This window comes from Cherax quadricarinatus, unplaced genomic scaffold (genome assembly GCF_038502225.1).
Source record: "Cherax quadricarinatus isolate ZL_2023a unplaced genomic scaffold, ASM3850222v1 Contig4528, whole genome shotgun sequence".
In the NCBI taxonomy this organism is placed as follows: Eukaryota; Metazoa; Arthropoda; class Malacostraca; order Decapoda; family Parastacidae; genus Cherax; species Cherax quadricarinatus.
The window spans coordinates 1-16,492 of NW_027199554.1; the positions used below are offsets into that span (position 1 = coordinate 1).

The 16,492-nt window shown below is 44.5% G+C and overlaps 1 protein-coding gene across 2 annotated transcripts; it reads right to left on the reverse strand.

The window, feature by feature from the left end:
* Window positions 1-4,728: 4,728 nt before the first annotated feature.
* On the reverse strand, window positions 4,729-9,713 carry LOC138851014 (monocarboxylate transporter 9-like; the record flags this gene model as incomplete). Of its 2 annotated transcripts, XM_070081843.1 has the most annotated exon segments (4): window positions 4,729-5,601; window positions 6,368-6,638; window positions 7,872-8,764; window positions 9,573-9,713. In XM_070081843.1, coding segments are annotated over 3 exon segments (1,501 nt in total), but the record flags the coding sequence as incomplete, so codon positions are not given.
* Window positions 9,714-16,492: the final 6,779 nt, after the last annotated feature.

The following is a 16,492-nucleotide window of genomic DNA, read 5'->3' on the forward strand; positions in this document are numbered from 1 at the left end:
CAATATTGGACGTAAAGCCTCGCTGACAGCTGCTGCTGCTGCTGCATCTATGTCAATATTGGAGGTGAAGCCTCGCTGACAGCTGCTGCTGCATCTATGTCAATATTGGAGGTGAAGCCTCGCTGACAGCTGCTGCTGCATCTATGTCAATATTGGAGGTGAAGCCTCGCTGACAGCTGCTGCTGCATCTATGTCAATATTGGACGTAAAGCCTCGCTGACAGCTGCTGCTGCATCTATGTCAATATTGGATGTGAAGCCTCGCTGACAGCTGCTGCTGCATTTATGTCAATATTGGATGTGAAGCCTCGCTGACAGCTGCTGCTGCTGCATCTATGTCAATATTGGACGTGAAGCCTCGCTGACAGCTGCTGCTGCTGCATCTATGTCAATATTGGACGTGAAGCCTCGCTGACAGCTGCTGCTGCTGCATCTATGTCAATATTGGACGTGAAGCCTCGCTGACAGCTGCTGCTGCATCTATGTCAATATTGGATGTGAAGCCTCGCTGACAGCTGCTGCTGCTGCTGCATCTATGTCAATATTGGAGGTGAAGCCTCGCTGACAGCTGCTGCTGCATCTATGTCAATATTGGAGGTCAAGCCTCGCTGACAGCTGCTGCTGCATCTATGTCAATATTGGAGGTGAAGCCTCGCTGATAGCTGCTGCTGCATCTATGTCAATATTGGACGTAAAGCCTCGCTGACAGCTGCTGCTGCATCTATGTCAATATTGGATGTGAAGCCTCGCTGACAGCTGCTGCTGCATTTATGTCAATATTGGATGTGAAGCCTCGCTGACAGCTGCTGCTGCTGCATCTATGTCAATATTGGACGTGAAGCCTCGCTGACAGCAGCTGCTGCTGCATCTATGTCAATATTGGACGTGAAGCCTCGCTGACAGCTGCTGCTGCATCTATGTCAATATTGGACGTAAAGCCTCGCTGACAGCTGATGCTGCATCTATGTCAATATTGGACGTAAAGCCTCGCTGACAGCTGCTGCTGCATCTATGTCAATATTGGACGTAAAGCCTCGCTGACAGCTGCTGCTGCATCTATGTCAATATTGGACGTAAAGCCTCGCTGACAGCTGCTGCTGCATCTATGTCAATATTGGACGTAAAGCCTCGCTGACAGCTGCTGCTGCATCTATGTCAATATTGGACGTAAAGCCTCGCTGACAGCTGCTGCTGCATCTATGTCAATATTGGACGTAAAGCCTCGCTGACAGCTGCTGCTGCATCTATAACTCTGCTCTGATAAATCAGATCTAGTATTCTGGAGGTTTTCTTAAAGCTTACCTGGAGTATACCTGGAGAGGGTTTCAGGGGTCAACGCCCCCGCGGCTCGGTCTGTGACCAGGCCTCGCGGTGGATCAGAGCCTAATCAACCAGGCTGTTACTGCTGGTAGCCCGCAAACTGACATACGAACCATAGCCCGGTTGTTTGACTATAGGTGCCTGTCCAGTGCCTGCTTGAAGACAACCAGGGGTCAGTTTCAAGCGCTAAACCCGTAGGGATTATACAGTGCATATGGGGGGATGGAAGGTATTCAGACTCAATTTGGGGAACTGGAACACAAATCAAGTTCCCCGGATCAAGAGCCCCTCACCAAGATCAAGGAACCTTCCCTGAGGGGCATCGTCTGCCGAGTTTTTTTGATTTCACAGGGAGTGATTTTTCAGGTTGAGACAGACAGTATGTTAATGAGACTGTCTGTCACAGACAGTCTGTTAATGAGACTGTCTGTCACAGACAGTCTGGTAATGAGACTGTCTGTCACAGACAGTCTGTTAATGAGACAGTCTGTCACAGACAGTCCGTTAATGAGACTGTCTGTTACAGACAGTCTGTTAATGAGACAGTCTGTCACAGACAGTCTGTTAATGAGACTGTCTGTCACAGACAGTCTGTTAATGAGACTGTCTGTCACAGACAGTCTGTTAATGAGACTGTCTGTCACAGACAGTCTGTTAATGAGACTGTCTGTCACAGACAGTCTGTTAATGAGACTGTCTGTCACAGACAGTCTGTTAATGAGACTGTCTGTCACAGACAGTCTGTTAATGAGACTGTCTGTCACAGACAGTCTGTTAATGAGACTGTCTGTCACAGACAGTCTGTTAATGAGACTGTCTGTCACAGACAGTCTGTTAATGAGACTGTCTGTCACAGACAGTCCGTTAATGAGACTGTCTGTCACAGACAGTCTGTTAATGAGACTGTCTGTCACAGACAGTCTGTTAATGAGACTGTCTGTCACAGACAGTCTGTTAATGAGACTGTCTGTCACAGACAGTCTGTTAATGAGACTGTCTGTCACAGACAGTCTGTTAATGAGACTGTCTGTCACAGACAGTCTGTTAATGAGACTGTCTGTCACAGACAGTCTGTTAATGAGACTGTCTGTCACAGACAGTCTGTTAATGAGACTGTCTGTCACAGACAGTCCGTTAATGAGACTGTCTGTCACAGACAGTCTGTTAATGAGACTGTCTGTCACAGACAGTCCGTTAATGAGACTGTCTGTCACAGACAGTCTGTTAATGAGACTGTCTGTCACAGACAGTCTGTTAATGAGACTGTCTGTCACAGACAGTCTGTTAATGAGACTGTCTGTCACAGACAGTCTGTTAATGAGACTGTCTGTCACAGACAGTCTGTTAATGAGACTGTCTGTCACAGACAGTCCGTTAATGAGACTGTCTGTCACAGACAGTCTGTTAATGAGACTGTCTGTCACAGACAGTCCGTTAATGAGACTGTCTGTCACAGACAGTCTGTTAATGAGACTGTCTGTCACAGACAGTCTGTTAATGAGACTGTCTGTGACAGACAGTCTGTTAATGAGACTGTCTGTCACAGACAGTCTGTTAATGAGACAGTCTGTCACAGACAGTCTGTTAATGAGACTGTCTGTCACAGACAGTCTCATTAACATTTAGGTTTATTAAGTAAATAAGGATTAACTTTCCTTACGAAACATTCTCAAGGTTTGTTCTTATATGAGATATTTTAATGTGTGTGTGTGTGTGTGTGTGTGTGTGTGTGTGTGTGTGTGTGTGTGTGTGTGTGTGTGTGTGTGTACTCACCTATTTGTGGTTGCAGGGGTCGAGTCTTAGCTCCTGGCCCCCGCCTCTTCACCGGTTGCTACTAGGCCCTCTCTCTCCCCGCTCCATGAGCTTTATCAAACCTCGTCTTAAAACTGTGTATGGTTCCTGCCTCCACTACGTCATTTTCTAGGCTATTCCACTGCCTTACAACTCTATGACTGAAGAAATACTTCCTACTATCTCTCTGACTCATTTGTGTCTTCAACTTCCAATTGTGGCCTCTTGTTTCTGTGTCCCCTCCCTGTGTGTGTGTGTGTGTGTGTGTGTGTGTGTGTGTGTGTGTGTGTGTGTGTGTGTGTGTGTGTGTGTGTGTGTGTGTGTGTATGTGTGTACTCACCTAATTGTTGTTGCAGGAGTCGAGACTCAGCTCCTGGCCCCGCCTCTTCACTGAGTGCTACTAGGTCCTCTCTCTCCCTGCTCCATAAGCTTTATCATACCTCGTCTTAAAGCTATGTATGCTTCCTACCTCCACTACATCTCTTGCTAGGCTATTTCACTTCCTGACGACTCTATGACTGAAGAAATACTTCCTAACATCCCTTTGACTCATCTGGGTCTTCAACTTCCAATTGTGACCCCTTGTTTCTGTGTCTCATCTCTGGAACATCTTGTCTCTGTCCACCTTGTCTATTCCACCCAGTATTTTGTATGTCGTTATCATGTCTCCCCTAACCCTCCTGCCCTCCAGTGTAGTCAGGCCGATTTCCCTCAACCTTTCTTCGTAGGACATTCCCCATAGCTCCGGAACTAACCTAGTTGCAAGCCTTTGCACTTTCTCTAATTTCTTGACGTATGTACAGTGTCTTGAACGATTCCTTACTAAGGTATCGGAACGCTGTTCTCAGGTTGTGTGTGTGTGTGTGCAGAACAACCACTGTGAAAGAATAGCGAAATTCTAAGCGCTTTCATGACTTTTAACATTATCAAGGAACTATAAAAGCAAAACATCAACAGGAAGGTATATAAGGGCAAGACTACACCTCACAGTCACGTCACAACACCCGACTCTGTGAAACACACCTGGTACTCCACTCAGGCATTAAGATTTTTTACTTGTCTAATATATCTTAAACTCTTCCCAAATTTTATTAATTTTAAATCGAAAGCAATATTCATATTATTGTCAAAACTCTTTTTTATGAAACAAGATTCAATTATATTCCTGTCGACCATGGACTTGCTTGATACTACTTTCTCAACTTTTTGAAAATCAATTGGATGGTTAAAATCTCTTACATGAATAAATAGAGCATTGGAATCTTGTCCAGTTCTAATGCTATATTTATGTTGTTTTAATCTTAGTTCGAGATTTTTACCAGTTTGACCGTAATAAACTTTATCGCATATTTTACAAGGAATCTTGCAGACACAAACATATAAATATATGCAACTCCTTTAATTTGAATTATTATTTACTGCTATGACCATATTTTTTAAAAGGGTGGACCGGTAAGCCAGCGGAAGGCCTTCGTCTGATGACCAAAAGCTCCGGCTGCTGGTCACTTGTCCTGTTTCCTAACAAACATTATACCAACAAAATTGGGATTAAATATTCAAAGCAACTTCAATAGAAAATAGAACATCCTTTTGTTAAACATACATATCTGTGGCTTACCCAGAATAGTAAAGGCGGTGGAAGCAAGGCCAGCCATGTATGCAAGTCTCATATTGAACCTCGACCAGTCAGAGAGTACTGAGATCAGCGTCCTGGCTACGAGATGGCAGACTCCTGACACTGATATGCACCACGCAGAGTCCTGCAGTGTGCGTCCACTTGCTTGCATAGCGAAGGGAACCATCATTAAGAAGTTGTAGTAACCATTAAGGAAGAACGTGCACCCGAAGGATATTATAACTGCTCGTGGTGAGCGGAAGATTTTCAAGTTATTAATTGTGTTCCGAGCCACTGACAGTATGAGTGTTGCGAAGCCTACTTGCTCACTCCTGTTTCTTCTTACTCTTTCTTTCGCAGACTGACTCACAGGGGCACTGAGAGCTGGTTTACACAACGAGGATAATGAAAGCGTCACACTCTCTGTGTGTGAGGCCTTGAGGCACTCACTGGATTGGTAAGTGCCATCCTCTCTCAATGTTCTCACACGACACAAGGATTCTGACCATCCTGGTTCCTTCTCACCGTTAGCAATCAAGAAATACTTCTTGGAGGTTTCATCTGCTGCAACCCCGTCGTTTAACGAATTGACATTTACTTTTGGCAACAAGGGATCGTTCCTCGCTGGCTTCATGTGCCATTCAACTGGATGGTAAAACGCAGCACCCACGAGTCCATTGAGCATGATGGCGCCCAGGATGAGAGTGGCGCCCTTGTAAGTGTACTGCTCCTGCAGCAGGCGCACGAAGGGAGGACCCACGATCTGCCCCGTGCACACCCCAGCCATCATTATAGCGTTAGCAAGCCCTCGTCTACGATCGAAGTACATAGGTACCAGGATGAAGGACATACACACCGCCAAGCCTCCACCTAGTCCTGCAAAATTATAAATTCGTGTCAATACAACATTTGTACTAGCACCTGGTCACAGACCGAGCAAAGGAGGCTTTCATCCCCGAAACCCTCTCCAGGTATATTCCAGGTATACCAAAGTACCGCCTAACTCAATAAAATGCCGTAAACCACATATTGTGTCCTATTAACAGAGGTACTGTAGCTACCTCATGTATCATAATCTATGTATATCTAGTAACTGCACCTGAAAAACTCAATTGGCGGAGGAGCTACAGCTCAACTCTTTCAAAAGACCTTCGAGCTATAACTTAACCCTCTCCTTCCTCCTCTCCAAACAGTCCAGATGGAGTTCAACACCCTCAAGGGGACAAGGACTTGTAGCTTGAAGATTGAGACACCTTGTGCAACATTTGGGAATCTTTATTGAGGAAACGTGGCCAACCAGTGGCTTCTTTAGTCCAATACAGAGAAAAACAAAGGAAGATGAAGAGGAGTATATTATTCTCTGTACTGGACTCAAGAAGCCACTGGCTTCATAGGAGAAGCGCTAGCCCTTGTGGCTTAGCGCTTCTTTTTTATAATAATAATAATAATAATAATAATAATAATAATGTCATAATTTTCATTCTTTTATGTGAGGGATATTTGTGTACTGGACGAGAAAAATGTAAACCGAGCGTGAAGTAGGTGGCACTTTTACCACTGAGTAAAGTCAGGGAGGAGAACTTACCACTATGTAACAAGAAGGAAAAGAACTTACCACTGTGTAACAAGGAGAAGCACTTACCACTGAGTAACGAGAAGGAGAAGAACAAGAACACTGGTGAGGGAGCGAAGGCGGAGATGATAACAGAGGCTGAGGTGAGGAGGATTCCCTGGAAGGCAATATTCCTCCAGCCAAACTCCTTCACCAGCGGCCTGACAATAAGCCCCATCATGTTCCAGATGAAGCACTGGACGTTGAAGATCCAGGCTGTAGTAGCTGACGAGCTCCCGGCCTCAAGCAGGTAACTGGAGAAGAGTACACCGAAGCAAGGACCCAGTAGAGGCACCAGTAACTGGAAAACAAACTTTTTCTTTTACACAGTTCATCTTAGCTCACTTCATAGCCCAATCCTGGCCAGACTACCACTACCTAGCTCATTCCCAGGTACGCAGAGATGCATGAACAAGCCTCCATACATCAATCACCTACGGATTACCTAATAGTAAATAGGTATCTGAATGTTTGGGATTGTAAGTCGTATCACAGGATTAAAAGAATTCCAGTGGCAACATGGGAAACTGGGTGTTAGTAAACTGGGTGTTAGTAAACTGGGTGTTAGTAAACCTTCGGATAAATAACCTGGACTAGTAGTATCCGAAGATTCTACCGACGTCTACTAGCACCCAGTTTCCTGTTTAATGCTACGTGGAAAGGCTCAGCAGGATGTACACTGACTAGGAATCTAGCCCGATGCCATAATATTTATTGTCAAGTGAATACCATAGAACTAAGAGAGACTAAAAAGGCACAATACCGTGACTGGAACAATACACAAATAACCCGCACTTACAAGAGAGACAAACATATGAAGACGTTTCGGTCCGTTTTGGACCATTAACAAGTCCAATATAGATCGAAAGGTCATCTAAAAGTTCAACAATGTGCAGGTTATTGGTGAATGGTTCACCAATCTTGTCTACAATGAAAGAAAATTTTCACTTGTGTTTGTCAGCACAGAGTAGCAAAGAAAATGATTGTATAGGACGATTTATTAGTAGAGTGATTGTAGTCATTATTAGTAGAGTGACTGCAACGTCCAGATGTCCCCAGCAGCGTCCAGGTGTCCTCAACAGTATACAGGTATCTCCATCATCGTCCAGATATCCCCTAGCAGCTTCTAGGTGTCCCCAGCAGCGTTCAGGAGTCCTCAGCAGCGTCCAGATGTCCCCATCAGCGTCCAGATGTTCCCAACAGCGTCTAAGTATCCCCCAGCAGCGTCAAGGCGTCCCCAGTAGCGTCCAGGTGTCCCCCAGTAACGTCTAGGTATACTCCAGCAGCGTCCAGGTGTCCCCAACAGCATCCAGGTGTCCCCAACAACGTCCAGGTGTCCCCAGCAATGTCCAGGTGCCCCCAGCAGCGTCCAGGTGTCCCCCAGCATCGTCCAGGTGTCCCTCAGCAGCGTCCAGGTGTCCCCAGCAACGTCCAGGTGCCCCCAGCAGCGTCCAGGTATCCCCCAGCAGCGTCCATGTGTCCCCCAGCAACGTCTAGGTGTCCGTCCTGCAGGTTTATACAAGATGTTACTCACCGTGATGATAAAACTGCCAAAAACTACCAACCACCCCCAGCCTCCGTCAGGTACTCGCGCCGCGCCTCCTTCACCCTCGTTATCACACTCCACATTTCCCATCAAAGCCTTGGCCTCATTTTTCAAAGTGTCTTCCAGGGAAGTTTTCCCGGTTTCGTGGGAACTCTTCCCGGTTTCCCCACCACTTTTTCGCCCCTCCTGGTTGCTTTTTACAGTCATTTCAACATCATTTAGAATAATGTTGGTATTGTCTACTGGATCATGTACTCCTGATCCGTCCCACGCCGCCATTCCAGTGCCAGAGATATCGCTGGTATCCAGGTCCTGCTGGACATCTCTTGAAGCCTCGCCTGTCATGTCCGGTTGAAAGAACAGAATTCCTTCCGTCTGTTTTTTCTCCTTGAGGATTATTATTAACCAGATATTGCAAGAAGGCAAACAGTGTTGGTTAATTCCTTGTAGATCCTTAAAACGTCTTTCCCAGGATGCAGCCCACAACAGTAGACTAACATGTACGTTTTTGTTTACTGCTGAGTGAATAGGGGTAGCAGATATAAGGGGACTTTCCCAAACGTTTCTCCAGGACCAGAATGCCGCCCATGAGAGTTGAATATGTTCTTGGTATGTATTTTCTGCTAGATGAGCAGGTGTAGCATGTGTAAGAACACTTGCCCAAGAGCATCATGGCTTCCAGGTTCTCTCTGTGATGTTATTCCCAAATGGTAGAAATTTATTTTCTGTTGGTTTAATGATTAGGTCTCCAACCCTCTTATCTTCTCGGGAAACTCTCTCATCTTTTATATCTCACGACACACAGGATGCTCTTATTTTCATGGCCTCGGTTCAGTAACCAAATAAACAGATGTTTTCTGCTGCAGCTGCCCTCAGAACACCTGAAAATTAAAAAAAAAAAAATTATTTTGGGTGGAAAATACCGAAACTGAAACACTTCACAACTAACTAACAAATTCAAAATAAAACTTGGAAAGGGGTTCAGTTTCCTCTACAACTTCAGCCCGTCTTGACAAGGTTCAGTTGGGAGCTGAACCTCTTCAGAAATTCACCTTCGTGTTTTTTTTTCCTTCTCTTGTGAGAGAGATAAATAACATCCAAATAAAAGATCAGAATATATATCAAAGATAGTGTTTTGTTTTCCAGGGAAAATAGAATTTTTGACATAGCCCTTAATTTTGAAAAAGCCATCGACAACATGGCCATGCACTCTGCCCCAGGCCCAGATTCATGGAACTCCGTGTTCGTAATGAATTGCAAGAAACCCCCCATCATGTGCCTTAAATATTCAGTGGAGAGGAAACCCAGAGGCCTGGCTGGCGAAGCTCTCGTTTCACACACGGAGGGCCCGGGTTCGATTCCCGGTAGGGTGAAAACATTTCGACGCGTTTCCTTACACCTGTTGTCCTGTTCACCTAGCAGCAAATAGGTACCTGGGTGTTAGTCGACTGGTGCGGGTCGCATCCTGGGGGACAAGATTGAGGACCCCAATTTAAATAAGACAGACAATCCTCGACGACGCACTGACTTTCATGGGTTATCCCGGGTGGCTAACCCACCGGGGTTAAAAATCCGAACGAAATCTTATCTTAACCTAGACACAGGAGTCACCCTACAGTCTTAGAACATCAGATATAGCCCCACTCCACAAAGGCGACAGCAAAGTACAGTACACTGATAAGCACTAACCTCCAACACTGCAAAATCTTTGAAAGGGTTTTACGAAACAAGATTTCCACCCCCATGAATTAACAATAATTGCACAACTCAGGGCAGCACGGGTTTAGAGCAGGTCGCTCCTGCCTCTCACAACTACCGCACCATTGTGACACGATCTTGGATGCACTGCAAGATAAATAACACGCAGAGACAGAATGGATATAAATTCTCTGGAAAATGTACAAAGGAGGATGACAAAGTTGATCCCATGTATCAGAAACCTTCCCTATGAGGATAGACTAAGGGCCCTGAATCTGCACTCTCTAGAAAGACGTAGAATTAGGGGGGATATGATTGAGGTGTATAAATGGAAGACAGGAATAAATAAAGGGGATGTAAATAGTGTGCTGAAAATATCTAGCCTAGACAGGACTCGCAGCAATGGTTTTAAGTTGGAAAAATTCAGATTCAGGAAGGATATAGGAAAGTACTGGTTTGGTAATAGAGTTGTGGATGAGTGGAACAAACTCCCAAGTACCGTTATAGAGGCCAGAACGTTGTGTAGCTTTAAAAATAGGTTGGATAAATACATGAGTAGATGTGGGTGGGTGTGAGTTAGACCTGATAGCTTGTGCTACCAGGTCGGTTGCCGTGTTCCTCCCTTAAGTCAATGTGACCTGACCTGACTAGGTTGGGTGCATTGGCTTAAGCCGGTAGGAGACTTGGACCTGCCTCGCATGGGCCAGTAGGCCTTCTGCAGTGTTCCTTCGTTCTTATGTTCTTCTTATGTTCTTAGATGTACACAGTGACGTTGCAGAAGCCTTCGACAAGTACAAATATGGTGTAACAGCATAAAAACGTGTGCAACAGGATTAAGTGGAAAAGTGGGAAGGTTGATTTTCAACGTTCTAATAAATAGAACACAAAGAGTAATGAACATTAAAATGGTATAAAATACCGACAGATTGTTAGGTAAGACACATATGCAGCAGTTAGGTATCTTTATTTCGAAACGTTTCGCCTACACAGTAGGCTTCTTCAGTCGAGTACAGAAAAGTTGATAGAAGCAGAAGATACTTGAAGACGATGTAATCAGTCCATCACCCTTAAAGTTTTGAGGTGGTCAGTCCCTCAGTCTGGAGAAGAGCATTGTTCCATAGAATGAAACAATATGGAGATGAAGTGACAGGATGGAGCTTTATATAGCGCCAACAGGTGAGACGTAGGTCACTAGAAGAGGTAAGAACTCAGATGTTGGGAGGTCAGGTCCCTCTCAAATCCAGCCGTTCTCACTAGTAGAGGTTGTCGAAGTTGATTGTAGGTCTGTACCAAGATACCCTTGTGTTGCAGTGTCTGACAGATTGACCACCTCAAAACTTTAAGGGTGATGGACTGATTACATCGTCTTCAAGTATCTTCTGCTTCTATCAACTTTTCTGTACTCGACTGAAGAAGCCTACTGTGTAGGCGAAACGTTTCGAAATAAAGATACCTAACTGCTGCATATGTGTCTTACCTAACAAAGAGTAATAATAAACGGAGTTATGAGGGTGTCAAGGTGAAAACTGTGCTCCCCAAGGCACAGTACTCGGCCCCATCCTGTTCCTTATCCTCATATTTGATACAGATACATAAATCACAGCACTGTATCATCCTTTGCAAAGGATATTAGAATGTGCATCAGAGTGACATTCACTGAGGACAGTAAATCTCCAAGCTGATATACACAAAGTCTTCCAGTGGGACCAAGAAAATATTATTATTTTCAGTGAAGGCAAATTTCAGTTCCTCCGATATAGAAAACTAGAGGAAATAAATGCTAGAATGGAGTATAAAACTAATTCTAGCCACTAACGTGAAGGACTTAACCATAGCACGGGTGGGGTTTGAACCCGCGATCAGAGAGTCTCAAAAAAACTCCAGACCCGTTTGCAATCATATCATTACGATTTCGTGAGTCGTGACGGACTTAGTAGTGATAATGACAGAAGATCTCACTGTCAGGACCACAACAGTGTTATTGTCACGACTCTGAAGAAAATGATAAAAGGGATAATGAGAACTTTCTAAAGCAAATGATGTCAGGCCAATAAAAGGCTTTAAAGTGAGCTGATGTCAGTAACAGCTCTTAGCTTATAAATAAAGTTAAGAACCCTACATCTAACCTTGTAATACCCTGTGTAAAAGAGAGAGAGAGAGAGAGAGAGAGAGAGAGAGAGAGAGAGAGAGAGAGAGAGAGAGAGAGAGAGAAGGAATGGAAGGAAGATAATGCAAAATGCCTCACTAACAAGCTAGTTGTACAACAAACACTTAAAAATAAATCAGTTACTGAAAATGGTCAATATAAACACCTTTATTCAACTATAAGGGGAAATTACCAAGAAATATCTATCTTCGAGGAGGAAATATAATAACTTAAAATCATTTCTGATCAGCCAGATTATGAACGATGTGCAGCTGCATGTCCAGAGGTAACACTTGTATGGTAGCAGTAATGGTCTAAAATATTGACCAGCTAAATAAAGCACAAGCGCTACACCTGGGTATCTATTGTGAAAACGTTTCGCCCACCATTGACTTCATCACATCAGTATAGTGGTATTTGGAGGTGTTCAAACTGGTGACAGTAGAAGCCGAGGTAGTCAGTCCCTCAGCCTTGACGGAGGTGATCACCAACGTAGCCTTGATATGGCCGTTTATATACTGGTCATATGGCCGTTTATATACTGGTCATATGGCCGTTTATATACTGGTCATATGGCCGTTTATATACTGGTCATATGGCCGTTTATATACTGGTCATATGGCCGTTTATATACTGGTCATTATAACAAGGATACCCAGGTGTTGATCATGTGTCGTGGTTATGTTATTATACCTCCTTCCTTCCCTCTCTTCCTCCCTCTCACCCTACCTCCCTGTCTACCCTGCCTTCCTGTCTACCTTGCCTCCCTCTCTACCCAGCTTCCCTCTCACCCTGCCTCCCTCTCTACCCTGCCTCCCTCTCTACCCTGCCTCCCTCTCAGCCTGCCTCCCTCTTACCCTGCCTCCCTCTCTCCACAGCTTCCCTCTCACCCTGCCTCCCTCTCTACCCTGCCTCCCTCTCTACCCTGCCTCCCTCTCACCCTGCCTCCCTCTTACCCTGCCTCCCTCTCTCCCCAGCTTCCCTCTTACCCTCTCTCCCCAGCTTCCCTCTCACCCTGCCTCCCTCTCACCCTGCCTTCCTCTCTACCTTGCCTCCCTCTCTCCCCAGCTTCCCTCTCACCCTGCCTCCCTCTCACCCTGCCTCCCTCTCACCCTGCTTCCCTCTCACCCTGCCTCCCTCTCACCCTGCCTCCCACTCTACCCTCACACCATTATGGTCGTGTTAACCCATCATTCACGTCTTCTCCCTCAGTCAACATGAGTCACTCTTCATCCGCTTATTCCTCATCTCTCTCATCCTTACAACACTTCTCTCCTTCAAGTGGTGAGCCAGCCAGAGCATCGCGTGTGTCAGATGTTAGTGGCCGGAGGTCCGAGCCTATACCTCAAATTCGATTGGATTCTGACCAATAACTAAAGAATGCATTTACTGGTTGGCTTTAAACTCTTAGTGTTGATACGTTTTTCTCAAACAAAACTTCAGCTTGATTAAACGGTAAGTTTAATGTACCAGTTTTAATGATCAAATTGATTCCTCTCAAAGAGCTGGAGATCTCCTCTGAGCAGACGTAAGTCACTGTTTGACTTCATTAGTTTATCATAATAATAATAATAATAATAATAATAATAATAATAATAATAATAATAATAATAATAATAATAATAATAATAATATCTCTGATCGCGGGTTCAAATCCCGCCCGTGGTATGGTTTGTTTGCAATCGTGTCATTACGATTTCGTGAGTCATATAGAAAGCCGCTTGTTATGCTGAGCAGTTCCTGTAAATAAGGTCAGTTTTGTCCCAGGATGCGACCCACACCAGTCCACTAACACCCAGGATGCGACCCACACCAGTCCACTAACACCCAGGATGCGACCCACACCAGTCCACTAACACCCAGGATGTGACCCATACCAGTCCACTAACACCCAGGATGCGACCCACACCAGTCCACTAACACCCAGGATGCGACCCACACCAGTCCACTAACACCCAGGATGTGACCCATACCAGTCCACTAACACCCAGGTACCTGTTTTAAACTGATGGGTGAACATAGACAACCGGTGTAAGGAAATTTGTCCGATGTTTCTACCCTCGCTCGGAATCGAACCCGGACACTCACCCTAGGTTAAATATGCATTATATGCTTCATATGCACATAACTGTGTACCTTTTCAGACCATTGGAAAACAAGTGTATCATACGTAGCCAAAGCTTAAATAAATTTTAAATATTTACACATATAAAGAACAGAAAGGCATGATAAGGACCTGCCTTGTATGGGCCAGTAGGGCTTCTGCAGTGTTCTTCCATTCTTACGTTCTTGTTCTTATAATGCCGTGACTGGAACACTACACAAATAACCCGCAATTACGAGAGAGAACCTTACGACGACGTTTGGGTCCTATTTGAACCATTTACTAGTCACACTAACACACGAAGATTTGTTTGAATGATTCTTCAGGAACTGTGTTCAGATGGGTCATCTGAAGATCTGAAAGATGTCGATCTAATTCAGCCGTTATGTGGCCACGATCAGAGTCTTGTTATAGACCCTGTGCGCCCCACGACCAAACAACCTATGAGCTGAGGCTGAGGCCATCAAGCTCCCATCATTGTCTCTGGGCCCTGTGCTGGATGCCAATAAACGCATGGACTCTGTTTTGTCCATCATTCATATATTTACAAAGGTCTCTTTGTTTTTCTCTGAGTCTGTAAGGTAAAACACGTATTTGTCAACATCATTTGATGGCTCATGGTTTTCTTTCGCCTCCCTGGGGAACAGCTCCTCGCTGGTGACTTTTGTGGTGCTAGGGTTGACGCTTTGGCTGTAGTGTGTTCTTGCAGTATGGGGGCCCGTTGGCTGCCGTTGTCGGGGTGGGAGTTTGAGCAGAAGAATTGGAAGCTGACTGAGCAAGGGCGCTACACTGTTGCTTCCTTGCTCTCTTCGTCGCTGTGGCCGGGGAAATGGCCCTGGATTCCATGTTAGTGTAGCTTCCAGTGGATGAGGCTGTTGTTCAGTGGTAAGGGCTCTACTTGATGTTGGAAGGTGGACAACCAGGCTTTTCCATGGTGCCCTTACATGTCAGAGCCTCTCTGGGCAGTGCAGGCTCCACGCATGACGCTTTTTTACCACAGTTCGAATACTGAGATTCCATACCTTCACCTTTCTTCAGTTTATCCAAGCAGTCCTTGGTCGAGTAAGACCCACTACAGGGCCAGCATCTTTCCTTAAACTAACATAATTCACAGACAAGTTGATAAATTAGACTTATGTGCAACACCTGGGTATCTTTACTGGGGAAACGTTTCATCACACAGTGGTTTCATCAGTCCTATACAAAGAAGAATGGTGAAGAACAGGAGGAGTTTGAGGAAATCAGTCCCTCGGTCTGGAGTCGATGTAATAAGTCCACCAGTCTTGAAAAAATGCAGCATATGCTGGAAGTGGCTTATATACTGTAGACAGGTGAGGTGAAGCAGTCGCAGGCGATATCACAGTGGACAAATCTACATGTGGAAGTAGGTCATGACTATAGGTTAGGCAAATGAATAATTCCCTGTATCAAGAGAATTCTTCACTCCTAAATATCTGAATACATTCACCTCCTCCATACTCTCTCCCTCTAATCTGATATCCAATCTTTCGTTACCTATTTTTTGTTACCCTCATAACCTTACTCTTTCTTATATTCACTTTTAATTTTCTTCTTTTACATACCCTACCAAATTCATCCACCAACCTCTGCAACCTCTCTTCAGAATCTCCCAAAAGCACAGTGTCATCACCAAAGAGCAACTGTGACAACTCCCACTTTGTCTTAGATTCTTTATCTTTTAACTCCACACCTCTTTCCAAGACCCTCGCATTCACTTCTCTTACAACTCCATCTATAAATATAATGAACAACCACGGTGACATCACACATCCTTGTCTAAGGCCTACTTTTACTGGGAAATAATCTCCCTCTCTTCTACATACTCTAACTTGAGCCTCACTATCCTCGTAAAAACTCTTCACTGCTTTCGGTAACCTACCTCCTATACCATACACCTGCAACATCTGCCACATTGCCCCCTATCAACACTGTCATACGTCTTTTCCATATCCATAAATGCCACAAAACCCTCTTTACCCTTATCTAAATACTGTTCACCCATATGTTTCACTGTAAACACTTAGTCTACACACTCCCTACCTTTTCTAAAGCCTCCTTGTTCATCTGCTATCCTATTCTCCGTCTTACTCTTAATTCTTTCAATAATAACTCTACCATACATTTTACCAGGTATACTCAACAGACTTATCCCCTATAATTTTTGCACTCTCTTTTGTCCCCTTTGCCTTTATATAAAGGAACTATGCATGCTCTCTGCCAATCTCTAGGTACCTTACCCTCTTCCATATATTTATTAAATAAAAGCATTAACCACTCCAAAACTATATCCCCACCTGCTTTTAATATTTCTATCTTTATCCCATCAATCCCGGCTGCCTTACTCCCTTTCATTTTACCTACTGCCTCACGAACTTTCCCCACACTCACAACTGGCTCTTCCTCACTCCTACAAGATGTTGTTCCTCCTTGCCCTATACACGAAATCACAGCTTCCCTATCTTCATCGACATTTAACAATTCCTCAAAATATTCCCTCCATCTTCCCAATACCTCTAACTCTCCATTTAATAACTCTCCTCTCCTATTTTTAACTGACAAATCCATTTGTTCTCTAGGTTTCTTCAACTTATTAATCTCACTCCAAAACTTTTTCTTATTTTCAACGAAATTTGTTGATAA